This window comes from Diceros bicornis, chromosome 39 (assembly GCF_020826845.1).
Source record: "Diceros bicornis minor isolate mBicDic1 chromosome 39, mDicBic1.mat.cur, whole genome shotgun sequence".
In the NCBI taxonomy this organism is placed as follows: domain Eukaryota; kingdom Metazoa; phylum Chordata; class Mammalia; order Perissodactyla; family Rhinocerotidae; genus Diceros; species Diceros bicornis.
Genome location: NC_080778.1, coordinates 12081940 through 12103003, shown reverse-complemented (window position 1 = coordinate 12103003; position 21064 = coordinate 12081940). Strand labels below are relative to the sequence as shown.

Genomic DNA, 21064 nt, shown 5'->3' with positions numbered 1-21064 from the left:
GCGAAGCCACAGGCAGCCCAGCGCCTTCCCGGGGGTCGCGCCAGGCCCGCCCGGAGGGGACTGGGGCGGGGGCCCGGCCGAGCAGCGCGGGCGAGGAGGAGGAGCCGGAGGAGGAGCCCGGCCGGCGCGGCGCGGGCCGCCGCCCACCGGCCGGGAGGAGGCGGACCCGCTCGGAGCGCCGCGCGCGCGCCGGGCTGAGCCTTGCAAACAAGTGTCTGTGGCGCTCGCCCCGCGGCCGTGAGACGCGCTCCGCCGCCCCGGCGGCCTCCTCTCCCGGGCCTGGCTCCTATGGGGCAGGAGGGAGCGGGGAGACCCTGGCCGCGCAGCCCGCGAACCGCCCCGCGCCCCTCGGCCCGGGCGGCCCCGGCAGCCTCGCGCGGGGGCCGCGGACTCGGCTCCGCTGCCAGGCGCGCCGGCGCGGGGTCGCAGCGCCCGGGCTGTCGCCGAGCCCGCTCCCGACAGAATAACGTGCTCGGTTTCCCCACCCCTGGGAGGGGTTGCCGGGGCCGCCAGCTGCCTCCCAGTTTCCATCGCTGTCTCCTGGGGAGGATCCGGCGCCCGGAGGAAGGATTAGAATAAACCTGACCGAGGCGCAGAAGTGGTTTCCGAGGAAGCCGGCGCCGGGGCCGCCGCCTCGTGTCCCCTCGGGGCGCAGCGCTCGGGGGTCGGCGGGGCCGATCGAGCCGCTGTGCGAGGGGGCGGGCGCGCGGCGAGCCGGGGATCGGCCGGGCGGCCCCCTGAGCCCCGCGGGGCCCCGGAGCCTGTGCACGCGGGCTGGAAGCGACTGAGGACCGGCGCGGCGGGCTGCGGGCGAGCAGCGTCCCTCTAGGAAGGGGATCGGGCTATGACAGCTGGGCTCCCCAAAGGGTTAACCTGGGGGTCCTCGGCAAAGTTGTCGCCGACCCAGGAGCCCGCTTAGTGGCCGCGGCGCCGCGGCTCGGGGGGCGGCCGGGCGGCCGGCGGCGGTCGTGGCTCGGCGGGACCCGCGCGGCCGGGGGGCTTCTGGGGGTGTGCGCCCCCAGCCGGCTGCCCTCGTGGATGCCTCCCGGCGGCGGCGGGCCCATGAAAGACTGCGAGTACAGTCAGATCAGCACCCACAGCTCCTCCCCCATGGAGTCGCCCCACAAGAAGAAGAAAACCGCGGCCCGGAGGAAATGGGAGGTTTTCCCGGGAAGAAACAAGTTCTTCTGCAACGGGAGGATCATGATGGCCCGGCAGACGGGCGTCTTCTACCTGACTCTCATCCTCATCCTGGTCACTAGCGGACTCTTCTTCGCCTTCGAGTAAGTGGCGGCGGAAGCTCCTCGACGCCGGGCTCCCCTCGCCTCCCCCGACCCCTGCCCCTCCTCTCGCTACTTTCGTTTTCTAGAAGCCTTATCTACTATTGTTATATAATAGAAGCCCGCTCTTCCTCTTTTTCTTTTAAAGGTTTGTTTGCTTTTCGGTCCCCAGAGATAATGCAGTTCTGGGTTGGGCTCTGGGAGTAGAGGAGAAGGGAGAAGGGACACTTGTAAGGTGTGCCGGCCTTGTTGCTCCTAGGGGTTGGGTGGTACCTCGCAGGTGACTGCTTCTTAGCGTCTGTATTGAGTTGAGACTAGCAAACCAGCCCCAGTGTAGCCTAATGTGGGAAAGGGGGATGAGGCAGATTCCTAAGTCAGGGATAAACAGAATCGACTTTCTTTCTTGTTCACAAGCTGTAGGGCATCTTAAGCTCAGCTTGCTAAATCTTCTACGTACCTTCGCTGGATAATAAAGAATCTTGGTTATTTTAGGTTTCAAAGTGTAGGCCATCCAGTGTGGCCTGGAAGGATAATTTCATTATTCATTCTCCTTAGGTGTTCCCTCTTCATCAACGATTTCTGATTTACCATGAGGTTTCTAAACTCTTCACTTTTAAAAAAGTTTCAATAAAAAATGTTCCAAACACACACTTTTCCCTCCCCTGCCAATATTGGGGAACAGGTGAAGGGAGACTTTAGGCCTGTTCTGGAAAAGTATGACACTGCATGGTAACTTCTGATTCCAGAACAATACTTTGGGAATAAGTGCATGCAAGTCTTCACCATTTTCTGGAAAATCAAATTGGCCAGTAGCAGCTACCCTCCTGCCAACTAATGAAAGATCTTCTTATTTATTAATAGTATTAGATAAAGTAGTTTAACCACCTTCCAGAATCAGTTTCAGTTGCTCTTATTGGGTCCAGTATTTGCAGTGCAGCTTCTTATGTAATTCCTGGTATCTTATGCTCAAGGAAAGTTGTAGCTGCTACTCCCACCCCCCTCAACCCCCCACCCCCCCCAATTAAAAAAAAAGCAATATATTTATTGGGAGTTCTTTGTGCTTCCCATATCCTGGTTATTATGGGGCATGATACTCTCAGTCTCCATCTGCTTCTGTTGGATAGGGTTAAGTAAACCTTTTGATAAGTATTAATATGCTCTGATTTTGTGCTTGGTGTTTGATATTCCAAATGCTGTCTCAATCAGAAATGAATGATCTCTCGGCAGTGTAATACTTTTTACTTAAAGCTGTCTGACTCTGAGGGGAAACATTTTGTATCTGAACATTGTGCTATGATGAACAACTTGAACAGGATTGAGTTAGAACAGGTGAGGAGCGACGTCTCAGATGTAAGCTGCTCACCTCCCCCAGGCTTTCCCACACACAGCCCCTCCATTTCTGTGTCAATTTTCTAGGTCTTGCCCAGGAGTTTTACTTTTGTGCACATTTGAGACCAGTTGGTGGAGTCTGTTGGGGGACCTGGGGATGGGAGGGGAAGGGTGTGAAGAGGCTTTTGGAATGGCAGGAGAAATGCTGTGTTCTTCCTCCTGCTCCCCGTGTTCCCATCCAGCGCCAGCCTCTGTCCTTACAGTCCTGGGGAACTGGTGGAAGGGGCCAGAGGTTCTGGGTGACTTTGCGTTCTGAGTCATAATAAATTCAGGCACTGGAATGATGATGCCATGTAGCATCAGAAATGCCAGCCTTCTAGTGGTGGCTATCATTGTAGGTGGTCCTCTAGATAGAAAGTATGCACTATGTCCTAATGTTAAAAAAGTTTCCAAGTGATCTATATTGGCATTTTTGCTCTTTTGAGCAATTTTCAGAGTGGAGAAAATGGGTTAATTTTGTGATTGTGTTGCAGAGCTTCAGCCACAAGTGTGTTTCATGTAGGATGATGACTACTTCATTTTCTGTATACACCCACATCCCGCTGTGTGGTTAGGGGCCCCTACCAGTTATTACTTACTGTCTTTTATTTTCTTCCTTCAAACATCGCTTTTAACTGACCGTCATAAATGCATTTTCACTTCTTGAACTCTGTGTATGTTTCTTCCAAGTGTTCCCCAAAGTCCTCATGAGCAGGTTGTTAGGGATCTCTTTCTGCGTCAGCGTTGTGTTAACTGATGGCTGTAGAATAATCATGTGCACTGGGATTTTATTAGCTACTATTAGCAGCTTCATTTATAGATCAGCTCTGTGTGTGTGTGTGTGTGTATTTGGTCTCCATGAGTGTTGCTTCAATTACACAATTAGAAACTACAAGAAAATAGGCCCATCTTAGCATGATGCCACAGTTGAGAAAAATCATAGAGCTGTTCAAACTATAGCATATTATGATTTGGCTAAGAATATTTGTCACTGTGTTGCCTTTAAGTGCTTTATCATTGCTAATGACAGAGTGAAATTAAATAACTTTGGCCAAATTAATTTGATAGAGACTCCAAGAACCAATTAGTTACACGCATAGGAAATGAAATACCAACAGGCGAAGACAGATCAAGAGGAAATGCCAGTGTTGTCTGCTCCCTGTCTGCCTTCCTTCTGCCCTTCCTTTAGTTCTTTTTTGAGCACATACTATGTGGTTGTCTATTTTGATTCGTTTCATGTCTAGATAACTGTAATATTAGTAGAATTCGTTTTCAAACATCAGAGTCCGTGTTTCCCTATACACAAAGTTACACAAAGGCAAATACAAAATTTGAGACCTATAACTTCTAAACTTAGATTTAGACCTCCTTTCCTGCGACTCTTCTGCCACCCGACTTCTCCTTCCCAACCTGGAACAGATGGACAAGGAAGTTCGTCCAAGAGAAATGGCCTTCCTGGGACACAGTGATAGGTGCTCATACTGTCTTCAACCCTGGGAGCAAGGTGGGGTAGAAATTCTTCTTCCCACATTGAAGATGAAGTGACAGAGCCTTGGAGAGGTTAAGTGATCACCAAAGATCACACACTCACGGGTGGGTGGGCTGCTGACTGCAAAGCCAGTGCCCCCTTCTGACCCACTGTGCTGGCTCTTCCTGCAAGTATAGAAAAGTGGTTAAAAGCGTGGATTTTGAAAGGACAGACCCCAGGATTCTTACCAGCAAATTGACTTTTCTAAACCTCGGTTTACCAATCTGTAAAATGGGATTAATAATATCTACCTTTAAGTGTTGTGAAGATTAAATGAAAAAGTATACTTAATACAGTGTCTGATACACAGCAGGTACTCAATAAATGGCACATAATATTCGAGCAAAGCTTAGGAGTAGCCCCTCAAGGTCACCGTCTTCTGAGAGCCTTTGAAGGAGGGAGGCTTCAGAAAAGGCTCTCAGAAGACGGTGACCTTGGGCGGCTACTCCTAAGCTTTGCTCGAATATTATATGCCATTTATTGGTTAATAATTAAGTGTGGGGGTCAATAAGCAAGTGTAACAATGATAGCATATTAAGGCTGAAAAAATTTGGAGCTGTGTAGTCTGCTGTTAAAATGAAGACCTTTGTATGAGTCTGCGGAGGGGCTTCCCTCTTGTCCCTTCAGTGTAGGAGTCTGCAGGGACGTCTGGGGACCGCCCTTATCCAGACCCTGAGCAGGTGCACGAGGAAGCCTACAAGAAGCAGGGACTGGATTTCATTTCCATTTTTGGAGCCACCGTCCCGCAACCGCAAAGACAGTAAAGAAAGCTACTAGAAGCAGCTCAGTGCAATCCTGTGTTGTTTTTCAAGTGGGGCGGGGCTCGTTACCTTTCAGTCTCTCTTATGTTGACATAGGGGTTACTGACACAAAGTGAGAGCATTTCATAGCTGTGTTTAAGAGGGAAGGGAGGAAGCTGGTTGCAAGGGCTATTGAGACATCTCCCTGCTCCTTGCAGTTCCTGAGGGGCTGGCTCATCAACGACTTACTGCGAAGTTCTCATGCTCGTGTCCCCAGAATTGCAATTTGAAAAGATCAGTGCACATTATCAATTTCTTTCTTTCTGACGTACACACACATACAGCCTGCTTTTGTTTAGAGATGAAATTTTGAAAAATAAAAGGTCTTCGATCCTGAAATATTGACATTTCATAGTCTCTTGATCACACAGGCAGAAAGGAGGAGACAAACTGGGAGCTCAGATGAGGTTCATGTTTTCAGGAGCATCCTCTGAGGTCAGGGGAGGCCTTGGACTTGATGGGCTCCCAATTCTGTGCTGTCACCACGGTTTGGAGCTGTTACTGGGGCTGAAACACTTGAGAATGTGGGAACATTCTTAAATTTCTCATCACTAGAAGTCCATTGATGATTAAAAAAGCCCTATATTTTCTTCTCTCTTTTCCTCCCTGCTTCCTACCCCTCTCCTTCCTTCCTTTCGTTTCTTCCTCTTCCTTCTTATTTCTTTGGCTTTGGCTAATTCCTTCTGAAATAATTGATGAATAATTGGTACCAGTGGAACTGGGGTCATGTTTGCCTTGAAGACAGAACAAGGGACTGTCCCCAGTAAACAAAAGTGCCATTTCCAATAATAACTTCTCTCTTATAGATTGGAAATCCTTTATTATCCAGTAGAAGGTACTGCCCTTATAACATATAAGGACCTCATCTTTTCTCACTTGTCCTATTCAGAACTGCATCAAGTTCTCCACCATCTCAGAAAACATCTGGAAAGTGTCCTGTCTTCTTTTGGCCAAATGCTGGCCGTTGCTGTGCATCATAGAATGCCATGGAGTTGTAGATGACCCTTAGGACCTTATACTGAACATTCCCTATTAACACAGTAGATGGCATCAAGGGCGCTTTATAACCCACTATGGCTCCACAAGAATTTTAGGTGGCTTCAAAATCTTATTAATGACCTCTTGACATGAGTGCACTAACCCATTCATTTGTGTACATGATCAACACATGTAAGTTTCATAAGGGTAGGGATTCCACTTTTGTTCTCTCAGTACCTAGAGTAGTAACTGGTACATGGAAGGCTATCAGTAAATATTTGTTGTTTAACGAAATAATGGTAATATTAAAATACTCTGAAAAATAACTTCTTCTGCTTCAGTTTTTCGTTTCGTAAAGTTGTGAACATTAATAAAATTTATAATTAATAATGTCTTATAGAACAGATTTGCCTTAGAAACTGCTTATTTGATATAATTCTTCTGAATTCAGAATGAACTATTATCTCTTTTCATTTGATTGAAGCAGAGGAAATAAAAGATTTTCTTAGTTACTTAGAAAACTAGTGATAGAGTTGGGATGTTCTCTTGGCTAATCAAGACTTCTTTCTAGTTTTTAAAAACTTTTTAACTCAATGCTTTAAGGAAACAAAGTACTCTGTGATATATATGAATATTACCTAACAATCATCAGCACCTAGAATAATTTCACATTTTATAGGTTCTTGACTTTGGATACTTGAATTTATCTAATAAATCTCTTAAGGATACTATTGACTACTTATTTTTTATTGCATTCTCTCTCAGCTGGTGGGAAGTGATACCAAATTATGCAGAAAGGACTCCTGTAGGTTCCTATAATAGAGTAGTGATGGTCAATTATTTAATTGACTGTATCTGCATAACCTGGAGATTTTTCTTTTGCAGTACAATGTTGTACATAATTTATTCATGGCAGAGTTATGATGTCTTAGCAAGAGAATTTAGATTAAAGGTTTCAAGCAAGTGTGTTCATTCTTTTATAGCTTGTTAGGAAAGGGAAAACAGTGGTGGTCAACGCATACTTATAATTAGTTATATCCTGGAATTTGGATCTAGTAAAATGTCAGTTGGTTCAGCTAGGAGTTGGGGACCATATTAATGCTTTTGTTTAGCTCTTCACTAAATATAAAAGTTGGTCCCAGTTCAAACTGATTAACTGATTAACTAGTTTCCCCCTGTAAAAAGTGTAATGTTGGATTCATTCAGAAGATTATATGTAACGTGCATGCAGATTTTGAAATAAAATACTCCGAAGAGCATCCATGAAACTACCACCCAACTCAAGGACCACATCAATACCAGGACTTTTGAATCTACGTATACTCTCTGTGCTTCAGCTGGGTCCCGTCTCCCTGCCCCTCCCTGAGGTCACCACCACCTCAGCTTAGTCATTGTTAAAGCCTTGACTTTTTCCTCAAGGTTCAATTAATGTATGCATTCCCAAAGAATAGATTGTTGAGTTTGGCTTATTTTTCTATGTAAAAAAAGTATAAAGAAAGTTTTCTTATAAATAAAAAAATAAATCCTTTATTAAAAACCTCTCCCTCCCTGAACCATTGAAGAGTAAGTTGCAGACATCATATCCTTTATATCCAAATTTTTCAGCATGTAATTTTTAAGAAAAAGGACGTTCTCTTATTTAAACACAGTAATAGTATTAGTTTTTGGATATTTAACATGGATATAACAGTCCACATTCACATTTTGCCATTTGTCCCAGTATAGTTGGGTTTAAGTTTGTCAACTTAGTGTTTCTTTTTTATTTATCTAATATGTATTTTGTTTTTTCTTTTCTTCCTTCTTGCCTTCTTTTAGGTGAATTGCATATTTTTAGTATTCCATTTAAAAAATTTTAGGGGGCTGGCCCTGTGGTGTAGTGGTTAAGTTCGGCACACTCCGCCTTGGTGGCCCAGGTTCACGGGTTTGGATCTTGGACGTGGACCTACACAACTTGTCAAGCCATGTTGTGGTGGTGACCCACATGCAAAATAGAGAAAGATTGGCAACAGATGTTAGCTCAGAGCGAATCTTCCTCACCAAAGAAAAAAAAATTTTAGGCAATGTTTCTTTCAAATTTTTTTTAAGTAGTTGCTTAAAGAGATTAGAATATGCATCTTTACCCCATTATAGTCCACCTCCAAGTTGTAATGTTGTACTTCACAAACAATGTAAGAAACCTAAAACCTTATAATTCAGCTTACTTCTCCCACCCTTTGGACTCTTATTGTCATATATTTTATATCTGTGTATGCTATAAACCCAGTAATGTTACTCTTTTAAAGCAGTCAATAGTATTTAAAAGAAACAAATATATATACATATATAAAATAAAGATACATTAAAACAAAACATATGCACATATATAAAATCTAAAACTCATACATTTGTATATATATAAAATAGAGATAATTTACAATGGAATTTTATATTTATCCTCACATAGTTACCATTTCTGGTACTCTTCACTTCTTCCATCCGTGTGATTTCCTTTGGCCTAAAGTACTTCTTTTGGCATTTCTTATATGCAGGGCTGCTGGTGCCAGATTCTCTTAGTTTTTGCTTTTTCTGAAAATGTTTATTTTGCCTTCATTTTTAAAGGATATTTTCACTGGATATAGAATTCTAGTTTGACAGTTTTTTTCTACCAGAATTTTGAAGATGTTGGCTTGTTGTTTTCTGGCCTCTTTTGTTTTGAATGAGTAGTTAGCTCTAATTTTCAGCATTTCCCCCCTGTATGTAATGGGTGGATTTTTTTCCAGCTGATTTTTGATTTTCTCTTTGTCTTTTGTTTTTCTTTTCTTCTCTTTTTTGCTGAGGAGGATTTGCCCTGAGCTAACATCTGTGCCAATCGTCCTCTGTTTTGTATGTGGGTCGCCGTCACAGCGTGGCTGCCAACGAGTGCTGCACGCCCACACCTGGGAACTGAACCCAGGCCGCCGAAGCATAGCGTGCCCAACTTAACCACTAGGCCACAGGGGCCGGCCCAGTTTTTCATTTTTAACAGCTGAACAAGAATATACCAAGGTGTGGTTTTCTTTATATTGATCCTGCTTGGAGTTTGCTGAGGCTTCTTGGATCTGTGAATTGATATCTTTCATCAGTTTTGGAAAATTTTCATCCATTATTTCTTCAAATATTTATTTTGTCCTCTTCTCTCTCCTCTCCTGGAACTCCGTTTATTTATATATCATACCATTGTATATAGTCCCATACAACTTGGATACCTAGTCCATGTTTTTTTTACTCTTTTTTTTCTCTTTGTGTTTCAGTTTGAATAATTCCTATCGGTCTGTCTTCAAGTTTACTGATCCTTTCATCTGCTGTGTCCTGTCTATGCTGAACCCTCTTTGATATCTTATGTTTTATTTTGAGCATTTCTGCATTTTTTAAAGTAGTTTTTTATATAGTTTTTAAAAAGAATTTCACTTCTGCTGAATTTCTCCATCTGTTCATGTCCGTATTTTCTACTGGATCCTTTAACATATTTTTTATAGTTGTTTTGGAGTCCTTGCCTAATGATGCCAACATCTATATTGTCTCTAGGTCTGCTTCTTTTGGCTATTTCTTCTCTTGACTATGGCTTATATTTTCTCCCTTCTTTGTGTGCCTCATAATTTTTGATTATGATGTGGTGTGTAAAAGAGCTGTAGAGGCTTCAGGAATTTAAAGGGTCATGCCCTTGTTTCAGGCCACTAGTGTGCAGGCTGAGTCCATCTCATTTGTAATTGAAATGGGTGTGGGCTTTGGTGAAGCTTTAGTTAGATTCATTTCATCACTGACTTCAAATGTTTTGAGGGCAGAATCAGGACTTTCCCTGTATCAGGAATTGGGATCTGAGCCCTGGCAAAACTCTGAAGATTTCTTTATGCTTCACAGCCCAGTTTACTGTGGAAGATTTGTTTTTCAGCAAGACTGCCAGCTTTTTGGGTTACTGGGGCATTTTTTTTTGCTTTTAGTCTTGCCCCAGATTTCCATACTTAGGACATCTCTCTCTGGCCAGCTGTCCAGCTGTCCAGCCCCAGCTTTTGCAGAGCTGGTGCAGTGCCCTGGGTGAAGGCCTGAAATGCGTAAGAGAGATTTTCTCCGTTTTTATGCTCTGACCCCTGCCTTACCCTTGGGGAAGGTCCCATTGGTATCAAGGCAGATGTCTCTAAACTCTCCTGCCCTGTCTCCAGCCCTTGGTGTACTCTTGCTGTGTGTTTGGTGAAGATCCATGGGAAAGAGTTGGCTGGTGGTGCAGACCTAATCTGTGGCTGGGGCTCGTTGGAATTCTCATCCAGATGGCAGTCCACATATGGCCATTAAACTTGGTTAAAAATGTACCTGGTTTCTCCTTACTCCCGTCTATGGTGGATTCCTGTTCTTCCTGCCACTTTGCTGAGAATGAAAGCAGCTGTTGGCCTTTATTCTCTTGGGAAGGACTTGACACATTTAGGCTTCTTTGCATCCTCAGCTCCCTGATGTATTTTACAAACCGTACTTTTGTAGTTAATCTGTTCTCATTGTTAGAGTGGGAGTGATCGCTCTTACAACTTTCAACTTGTGATTTTTTTAAACTTAATATTGTGTCTCTCAGATTCATTTATGTTATTGCACATATATGTAGTTTTTACTGTTATAATATTTGATTTGTGTTAATATGCTCAACTTATTCCTCACACTCTTTCTAATCTTTCTTTGACTTCTCACTGATTCTTGGCATTTGGTATCATTTTATAGGGTAGAATATGCAAGGCTACCTCTTCATAGGTTTTGGTTTCTCCCTAAGTGTGTCCTGGCAAGGACTGTGTCATCCGGACCCAAATGCTTAGGCCTGGGTAACTGAGAGAGAGTTTAGCATGGGATTCAGTCTATTATACTTTTATGTGATGATAAAATAGTTATCAAAATGATAAATCATGACTATTAACAAATCATTAAAGTTGTATACAATTAAGAGCAAGGTTTAAAGAAATATAGCTCCTTATGATGAGTGAGGTACTTTATTGCAAATTTCATCTTCATCTTCATGATTTAATTTGACGCTAGTTTTTCATTGATCTTAAAAGAAAGCTTTAGCTTTTTTCTCCTCAGTTATAATACTTTGGGTTTGGAAGCCCTCCTCTGATCTCACACCTAGCTTAGCTACAGCCCTTGAAAGTACCTGTAATTAAGGTTCTGTTACTGACCTCTTCTCATGTAGCTGGCTTTAGTTGACAGTCCTGGTAGAAGGGATTTCTGAGGGAACCAGCCAGCCCTCAGCTCTTATAGACTCTTAAGTCTCTCTGGTGCTCCGCATGAGAGAGAAAATCCCTCTACCATGATCAGGCCCCGAATGAAGAGAAAGGTGACAGCTCTGTGTGTGTGTGTGTGTGTGTGTGTGTGTGTGTGCGCGCGCATTTTCCTCAACTCCATCCCTCCAGTCTGTCCAAGTTGTACTATCCTTGTTTAGGCCTGTTTTTGCCTCCTTGGCCCTTCACAGCTGAGAGCTAACATGCCATTAGAATAGACTTCCCTATTCCACCTAGAGATTTTTGAAGTAGACTTGCTTTCAACTGTAAGAAACCTTTTTTTTTTTTTTGAGGAAGATTAGCCCTGAGCTAACATCCGATGCCAATCCTCCTCTTTTTGCTGAGGAAGCTTGGCCCCGGGCTAACATCCATGCCCATCTTCCTCCCTTTTATATGGGACGCTGCCACAGCATGGCTTGATAAGCAGTGCATAGGTCTGCGCCCAGGATCCGAACCCGCGAACCCTGGGCTGCCAAAGCAGAGCATGTGAACTTAACCACTATGCCACTGGGCCTGCCCCAAGGAACTTTTTTATTTTAGAAGATTTTAAGCGTATTTGGACAGAACACACCATTTAAAAACAGGAACACAGTAATTTCCGTACATCTTCAAACTGGGTTTTAAAAAACTGCAAACTTCAAAGTCCATGGGCACTGGTCTTGCTGTTGAGAGCCATCAGAGTGTGACAGGGCTGGGCAAGGGGGCTGATAGAGGAGGGTGTAGCCAACGGCGCTCTGGGGCTGGATGTGGTTGCCTTGAGATAGTCTTATCAGTGGAGGAATGGCCGTCTAACTCACTTGGGAAAGAATTTAGGCTCCGTGAGTCTACTATCTTTTGGTGGTTTTCAGGCACTTCTCACAAATACAGAGAAACAGCTTATTTTACCACAAAACACTGGAGTCTCTTAGAGGCGTTAGTTCTACTTGCTGAGATAGGAAATTATTGCCTCTCCCTGTACAGATAGTAGAAATAAAATGGGTCACCAAAATATGTGTTGCTGGCTATTTCCCCGACAAAATCTGGTATCCTTTTTTTCAGGTTTTGTTATTCCCTTACTCTCAGTGGTAAAGAGACTGTGACTACTTTCTCTTTATTTGAAACTTTTTCTTCCTTTAGCTTCTAGGATGTTGATCTTCTACTTACCTTTAGTTATTTTTTTCTCCTGTATTACATCTGTTCTTTGCTCCTTGCCCTGAGTTAACTTTGTTCATTCCCCTTCTGCCTTGCTTACTCTCTTGGGCAAGTTGGCATCATCATGGTGATCACTCTTGCCTTTCCAATGTGACTTTCATCTCTCTGTCTCCCCCCTGCTTGAGCACGTGCCCTCTAGTCTTGCATTTCCTCTTGCCTGTGGAGGTCTCCACCCAGGTGTCCTCCGATGCCCAGGAAGCAAGTCATTGAAAACCGAATGCGTTGTTCATGGCTCCACCACTCTCAGTAAAGAGAACACTCTCCTTGTCCCCAGAGTTCATCCTGAAATCTTCTCCATTTCCACCCTTTCTCACATACCTTCCGTCATCACCCTCTGCTATTCCTTTTCTTTAACATCTCCTCGACTGTATTCTTCCCCTCTGTTTCCATACCTAATGTGGTAGTTTTCAAACATATCCACAAAATCTTTAACCGTATTCCCATAAAAAAAAGATGGAGTGTAATTCTTTTCCACTTGAATATGAGCCAGCCTTAGTGACTCAGTTCTAATGAAGAGAACATGGCAGAAGGGAGGCTATGTGATTTCTGAGGCTAGGTTAGAAAATGATAGAGTTTCCACCTGGTGCCTGGGCTCTAGGTTAGAAAATGTGATAGAGCTTCTACCTGTACACAGGCTGTAGGTTAGAAAATATGGTAGAGCTTCCACCTGCTGCCTGGGTTCTAGATTAGAAAATGTGATAGAACTTCTACCCAGTGCCTGGGTTCTAGATTAGAAAATGTGATAGAGCTTCTACCTGGTGCAAAGGCTCTCTCTGTCTTTTTCTTGCATGAGACGTGCACCTTTGGAGCCCTGAGCTGCCGTGTAAGAAGTCTAGCTACATACTATAGAGACCATGTAGAGAGACTCTAGGCCACACAGAAGTAGAGGTACCCATGGATCCCTCAGCTGTTCTAGCCTCTGGCTGTTTGAGTCTTCGTGGCCCAGAGGCCAGGCGTGTGAGTGAGTGAGCCCTCGCAGGATTCCATTCCCCTACCTCCCCGGGTCTTTGAGCCACCCCATTCGAAGCTGAATGGTACTCTCTGTGACATGAGCTATGCCTGCTGGGCTCTGCCTGCATTGCAGATTCATGAACCAAATAATGTTATTGTTGTAAGCCACTACGTTTTGGGGAGGTTTATTAGACAGCGATGGTAACTGGAAAACGTAACTACCAGAAATTCTCAAACGAAGTGCTGAGACTGGTTTGGAGTATGCACAATTAGTGTGTGACTAACAACGCTAAAGCTAGAGTGCTGAAGTTGAAGCGTTTTTAAAAAAAATTATTCAAGGTTAGCTCTGCTCACTCACTGCTTCCATTCCAGTGTGTCCTTGAGCAGGAGAGAAAGGAGGTGCAGCTGGGCAATGCATCCACAATTGTGCCAAACCCCAGATCTCCCTTGGGAGAAGTGTGCTTTGTCATGTGTCCTGGTGGGAAAGTAGTTTGAGTTCCCGTGGTCTAGGCCCTCATCACCCCATGTCTGGACCACAGTCCCAGCTTCCAGTCTCAAGTTCCCTTCCTTGCTGTGTTTGTTTACATTTATAGTGATGGACTCACACACCCATTGTGTAGAGAAGTAAATCCACACAAAACTGTTAAAATCTGGTGTTCAAAGCCTTTCTGTTTTTCTCACAATTTATTAGAAGTGATAGATGAGAACCTCTCTTCTCTAAGAACTCTGTGTAGAGCAATCCCTTCTGTTGATTTTGGAGAGGGTTGAATGGAAACACAGCCCTGGTACGGATGCCTCTTTGACACTGTTGTCTACGAGCATGTTCACTCTTTCCTGGGTTATTGAGGAGGTCAGGGGCCTGGCTCACCTGCCCGCCATGCATTTGACTTGCCGAGGGCTTTCCAATGACAGCCTACGGTGGCCTGGTGTCTGCAGAGCCATGCTGCCCCAGAAGTGGACAACCAGACAACTGATGTCTCCCAGTGATCCCATCTTCCGAGTGGGCCTCAGATTTATATAATCGATGCAATTTATCTTCTTGAATGGTACTATTTGGGGTCTTTTAATGCCATGAATTTCCCATACACACATTCTTGATGGCCGATAAGGGCATTTTTGAACATATAAGCCAAAGTCATGTTAAATTCTGCAGCTATATATAGTCTATTTGTCTTTCTAACCAGGGAGAAGAATTCTTGACTCAGATTATCTCACACTTATTTTCCTCCTTCTCTTTGAGATAGCGACCCATGCAAATTAGATTCCAGAATAGTCCCCACATACAAATGATGATTACTACTCTGTTTAGGAGACATACTGAGTTTGTGTTTGTGTTCCTGTTCCATTAGCTATAAGCATATTTTGCATAGACATTTCAAAAGGAATGCTCCTGTCTTTCTAAAGGTTCATAGATACTGAAAGTTAGAGAAGCCCACTTTTCATCATAAAATTATTATTTAGTCAGAATTAACGTTGAATAATATTATATAAACAGAAACTATTTCTTCTTTGGCTCAAGATAAAAAAAGTAAAGGTAAGAAGTATTAATTTTAAGGTACATGTTTTTACTGAGCTAGGAAACTATTAACATTCCTTTTTTTTTTATTTAGAAGTAGAAGTGGCAACAAAGCAGAGTCCCACTCATTTATAACTAAGCTCTTCTGCCTCCTGGCTGCGGATGGTGACAATGAGACAAGAATTGCTGGATCAGGAAAATGTGGTCTCCTAGAACAGGAGATTAATATTCTTCCTCATTCTAGAAAGGATGTGCGATTGTTGATTTTAGAACATTGTGTGGGTTTGTTCCTGTCACCCAGAGTTGACCCTAGTTGATGTTTTCGAGAAAGATCTCGAGTTTTCCTAAATGGGAGCCCCTACCAAACCTGCAAGGGGAGAATTAAAGTGTAGAAATGAACGAAGAGTTGTTTTCCTTTCTCCTCTTTCTCTCTTTCCTTGGGATTAGTTTTATATTGCTGCCGTAAAAGATTACCACACACTTAGTGGCTTAAAATAACACGAATTTATTATTTTACAATGCTGTAGGTTAGAAGTTGGACACGGGTCTCCCTGAACTAAAATCCTGCTGTTGGCAGGGCTGCGTTCTCTCCTGGAGGCTCTAGGGGAGAATCCATTCCCTTGCCTTTTCCAGCTTCTAGAGTTGACATGTGGTCCCCTCTCTTTGTCTTCAAAGCCAGCAATGTTCCACCTCTCTGGGCCTTTCTTCCGTAGTTACATCTCTCTCTGACCACAGCCAGGAAAGGCTCTCTCCACTTTTAAGAACCCACGTGATTAGTTTGGGCCCACCCAGATCACCCAGGATAACCCCACATTTCGAGGTCTTTAATTTAATCAAAGCTACAAAGTTCATTTTTCAATGTGAGATAACATATTCACAAGTTCCAAGGATTAGGATGTAGACATCTTTGGGTGGCTGTTATTCTGTCTACCATACCCCCAATCCTTATAGTTCTCCATATGAAACTGGACTTGAAATGTTGAAGACTTTTTACAACCCTCTGAGCAGGGTTTGTTCATCAAACATCATAAAATGGGTGCACCAAATGGACCCCTTGGTTATCTGCAGAATTCCGAGGAATTCAGAATGAGATGAGGCAAAGTATCTCAGGCATAGACTGGATGTGACTCACCCAGTTGACGTCATGGGTGGGGTCCCCAGGCAAGCTGACTCTGGGTGGAAGTTTGCCTGTAGGACATTTACCAGGGAGTGCTATCAGATCGAAGGGAGCAGCATTGGGCATATGCAGTTGCAGTAACGTCTCCTGCTGATCTGCCGGGCAAAGGAGCAGGCCTTTATACCCCTGCGTTAACCAGCCATTGCATGGGGGCTGCCCCAGGAAGGGGGCAAGACCCTGGGAAGGCGACTCTCTCCAATTGCAGGCAGTTTCCTGAGAGGGACCCGGCTGAAAGCTGGTGGGTGCCCACATTCCAGCAGCTTGGGGAGTGAATGCTTCTGTCCTGAAAGAACAGGCCGGGGGTGGGGGGATGGGCGGGATTATCTGTCTGGCTGACAACAGCGTCCACTACAGTGGACCATTGAATGTTGCAGATGGATCACCTGCCCACTGGGATGACCCAGGCTTTGGGGGGACCAACCAACTGCAAGGGGAGAGAGAGAATCCAGCCTGGCAGACGACAGATGGGATCAGGGCGGCCAATGGCTTAATCTGGTAGAATTTGGAGACAGGGAGATGTGTCAGTGGAGGGCAGGGTCACAGGCCCAAGACTGAGGTTCTGCAAGAAGGTATGTGCCCAGGGGGATGGGTGGGGCCTGAAGTGCCAGGCAAGACTCCAGTTCCCGAGGGTTGCAGAATAGAGCCTCGAGCACAGGGAAGCTGTTGAGATCTGGGCAAGGATGTGGTCCTAGGACTGGACGTAGTGTCAGGGTAGAGTGGTAGCCTGCTGGCAGGCGGAGAAGTCCCTGATGGTTGGGCTGTGGCTGCTCCCTCTCTGGGTCTGCATCTTAGGGCCTGCTGAGCCAGCCTGCATTTGTGGGGAGAAAAGAGAAGTAGAGGCTGGAAACCAGGCTGAACCTGACATATAACTAAATTTCCGTCTCAGTGTGTGATAGGCCTAGCTCCCCCAGAGAAGATTTTAAAATATTTCATCGTTTTCTTCCCCTCCTTCCACCTAAGATAGAATAATGGGAGTAATTAGTGATGCTCTAGAAAAAGCTGGAAGAGGTACTCTCTCTTCTGAGTCAGGAACACTGCGGAAATGTTTTATAGGAACAGAAGATCATATCAAATTAAACTATTTCTTCTTTATTTTAGAGCAAATATTGTTATTCTTATTTATTTTCCATTTTTTGGTTTGAGAAAGGCATTCTGTAGTTATAGTGATTCCTCTGCCAAGAAGGCTGCTCTTTGCATCTACGCTGACCAGCACAAGGAAAAGCTCTGACTGTGTGTAAATAGACACAATATTTACACTCTGTGTAATAAACGTGAAGTGCAGGTTTGGCCAATAGCTTGCTTATTTCTACAATATCCACAGTCCATTAGGTTAATTCAGCCTCCAAAGAAAAATGGTTTTACTTGAAGTGTTCTGGTCTAATACATTGAACAAAAGGATTAAGACATTTTTGAACCTTTGCAATATTCTGGAGGGAACCTAAGATGACTCTGGCTGATCAGACCTGGCATTCTTGACTGCAGCACTTAGACAAATGTGTAAAGTCAGCCCTCTGAACAGAAGCCTCATTTCCATTCATTCAGGCCACTTATTTTTTCCATATCTTTCTTCATGAATTTTTCACTCTTCTTTTACTTTTGCTAGTATTTCTTGGTCTCTTTACTCAAGAAATATTTATTGAGTATTTATCGCATGCCAAGCGCAAGGTGCCGTGTATTGGAGATACAATATATATATAAGTCACCTTGATGTTAGGTAAATCAGGGTGCTCTTGTCTACTGTTGGGGCCAACGTTAGTATTTCTGAGTCTCTGAGTAAGCAGCATGCCATGACATAAAAGTAAAGGTGTTGGCATCACCCATCATGTTTATGCCCTTTCTTCAGGTAGCCTTGGATCTCTTCTCATAATTTGTGCCTTTTCCCTCTTAAGATTCCTGTTTCAAAGGTACAAAAGCAGTTGTTGTTATTGTCACTCCTGTGAAGAAAACACCCACCCCCCCGAAGATTAATGGGTTTGTGAAGAAGAAAGATCTGGTCTTCGTGCACTTTCCACTGCTGTAGCAGGGCTTCCCTGCCGGGCTGGAGCTAACCCAGACAGTAGCTCCCACATGTGCATGTTCCTTTGCATGTCATGACTCTTTTGAGGCCATGCTTGCTCTTCCCCATTCTCTGTGGACCCCTTCCCACGGACCAGGCTGTCTGGATGGCCCTGATCCTGGTGCCAGGGTGGGCACCACACAGATACTGGTCAGGTTACTTTGCAAAGGGACAGGGAGGATGACACTTGGTGCAAGGAGAGTTTTGCTCAGAATCGGTTGTGTTGGCACCATCAGGGCTGGATTAAAGCCTTTTCAAAAGCCATAAACACTAAACAGTTTATGTGACCATCCCTTTCCCCACCACCAAGTGTAATTTATATATGAAAATAAATTGTAAAACACAGAACGTAACCTTTTTCCAATTGCAAAATTCTGAATAAGCTCATTGAAGCTGAACTTTTCTCGTTTTTCATGCTCTTGCACTACCGATGTCCCAGAATGTTGTGTGGACTGCCCCGGAGGTAAGTTGTGGAGGTCTCACTTTAGACCGTTGTTGGGACAGAGCCACAGTGCCAGCCGCAGCTCTCGAGCCCTGTCTGTGTCCTCCCCCGGTGTGAGTCCCATTGTCACCACTGTGCTCTGTATCCTGGAAGGTGGCTTTGGGGATGATGACTGGATAGCTCCCTGTGCACCTGACCCCCTGAACAGGGTCTTTTTCAAACTTTGAGAGAGTGACCTGCATAAGCAGTACATCATTGAGAGCCAGGACACACAGACACATGCACACATACACACACTCACAAATAGAAATGAAAATTGGAAGGAGCAGCATTTCTCTAACTATGTGCAGTGAGCTCTATTCTATTCAACTCTATTGTTTTATTCTAGAATATTTCACTTAAAAATGCTTCTGACCCACTAAATTGATTTCATGACCCACAACTTGCAAACTGAGAAACACTGAGCCGTAGCCTAGCTCCCTAGACACTGGCTGCCGCCCACCGATGCCAGGTCCCCACGCCTCCTGTCTTCACCCCTGCTGTGTCCTCTGCCCGCACTCCTCCTGCTTCCGACCGTGCACCTATAGGATGCGTGCAAACTCATCTTTCTTGGTCGTACTCAAGCGTGCATGTTTCGTGAAGCCTTCTTGAGACCCAGGTGGTGACCCAGTCGTGTACCATGGCGCTCTCATCCTGCGTCTCTGGCGCTTGCTGTGGCAGAGCTCGCGGTACATGCTTTCTCATTCACCGGGTCTGAGCTCGCTGAGCCCATGGCCTGTCCTACTGCTCTTTGGCTCTGGGGCATCTGGTACTAGAGCGTGGAACACAGTAGGCACTAAATCAATGCTTCTGGAACTGCATTAAAACAATGATGCCCTTGAGTGGAGGGGCCAGCCAAAACCTGCCTTGCAAGCCACACACAGCCATTTCCAGGTTCCCACGCATGCGGTGTTTGCATTAGCCTCCTTCATTCTTCATCAGTCAGATGCTAAAGCCTTTCTACAAGAGGCATTGAAATAACCATTATCAGTAGCCCAATGTTTAGACATAGAGGTCAAAGACACATACAAACATTGGTGTTTCAAGTAATGGATTTCTAAACTTTTTTTAGAAGCACAAAAATATGGAAAAATAGGTGTTTTTCAAAATAATGCTTTTCTCATGACATGTTGACCCTAGTCAATCTCTTGGCAAACTATATTCTAGAATTTTGCTAGCTACATACAGGAGTCTTTTTCTTTTACTTCTGATCGTATAATGGTAGGACTGGTAAAAATTCTCCCATTTTACAGATGAGAAAACTGAGGCCCAGGAGGCTAGGTGGTTTACGAAAAGTCACACAGAGGCACAGGATGAGAATGTGCATCTTCTGATTGCCACTCTGGGGTTTTCCCCATTGCCTCACCCCTTCTTACTGTAAGGAAGGTAATGCAGGTAGTGAAGGGGAGTGTAATGTTCTCCATCCTGATAACTGTCAACAAAACTTGTCTTCAATGTGCAATTCTTTTGATAATTTCCTGTTTTAAGCTTATATTTCTTCCTTAGGAAAAGTGATGAGCAGGCCACTATTTCATCCCTCATTTGAAGGTATTAATATTGTCAGACTGGTGATGTGTATATACTATAGCTTTTTGAACTTGTTGCTTTGTCAATAAAAAATTATGCTAATCTTCACCTGAGTTCATAGATTTGGCTTTATTTTAGAGCACCTGCTTTCGTTAAAGATCTTAGGACATACAAGGAAATGCAAATAGAATTCCTAATAAGCACTCTTGGATGGAAAAGCGGTTTTAACAAAATTTCTTTGTTTTGTTCCTTTCAGCAAATATCATTTTTGTGTGTGGGGTTTTTGTGTGTGTGTGTGTGTGTGTGAGGAAGATTGGCCCTGAGCTAACGTCTGTGCCAGTCTTCCTCTATTTTGTATGTGGGATACTGCCACAGCATGGCTTGATGAGCAGTGCATAGGTCTGCGCCTGGGATCTGAATCTGTGAACCCCGGGCCACCAAAGTGGAGCAGCACGCAAACTTAACCACTACACCCCTGGGCTGGCCCCCCAGCAAATACCATTTTGATGTGTCACAAGCTGCAGTGAAAGTAAATAACCTTCTAGGTGATGAACCGAAGCGTACATTTTGTGAAATTTGTGGTCATTTAGTTAGGTTAGAATAGAATAGTCGCTGATACTTCTTTCCTTTTGTTTCTTCCATTTTTGACCCTCACCCAACTTGTGCACCTAGGAGAGGAGATGACAGGCAATGTCTTTCTTCCCTGCACCTCGAACCCACAGCAACAAGGACCCAGAACTCCTGCACTATTGTTTCCTTTCTTAAGGGTTAAAAAGGGTGTGGGGCTGGCCTGAGAACTCTGCCTTCATTTGTCACATTATTTCTGTGGGAAAATGCATTCCCGGTTTCAAACAACCAACATCAGAATTAACATTGGGGGCTGCCCATTCACCAAAAAAGAAAGCTCCTTTCTGTGGAGTTGATTAGCTAAGCAGAGCTCA

At 44.3% G+C, this 21064-nt stretch overlaps 1 protein-coding gene across 2 annotated transcripts in view; it reads left to right on the top strand.

Moving 5' to 3' along the window:
• Positions 1-240: 240 nt before the first annotated feature.
• ZDHHC14 (zinc finger DHHC-type palmitoyltransferase 14) overlaps positions 241-21064 on the top strand; it is a 279273-nt gene continuing 258449 nt past the window's right edge. For both annotated transcript variants that reach the window (XM_058534084.1, XM_058534083.1), the window contains exon 1: positions 241-1283. In XM_058534084.1, coding sequence (XP_058390067.1) covers positions 1039-1283 — 245 coding nt within the window. In that variant the 5' untranslated portion in view covers positions 241-1038. The remainder of the gene's footprint in view (positions 1284-21064) is intronic.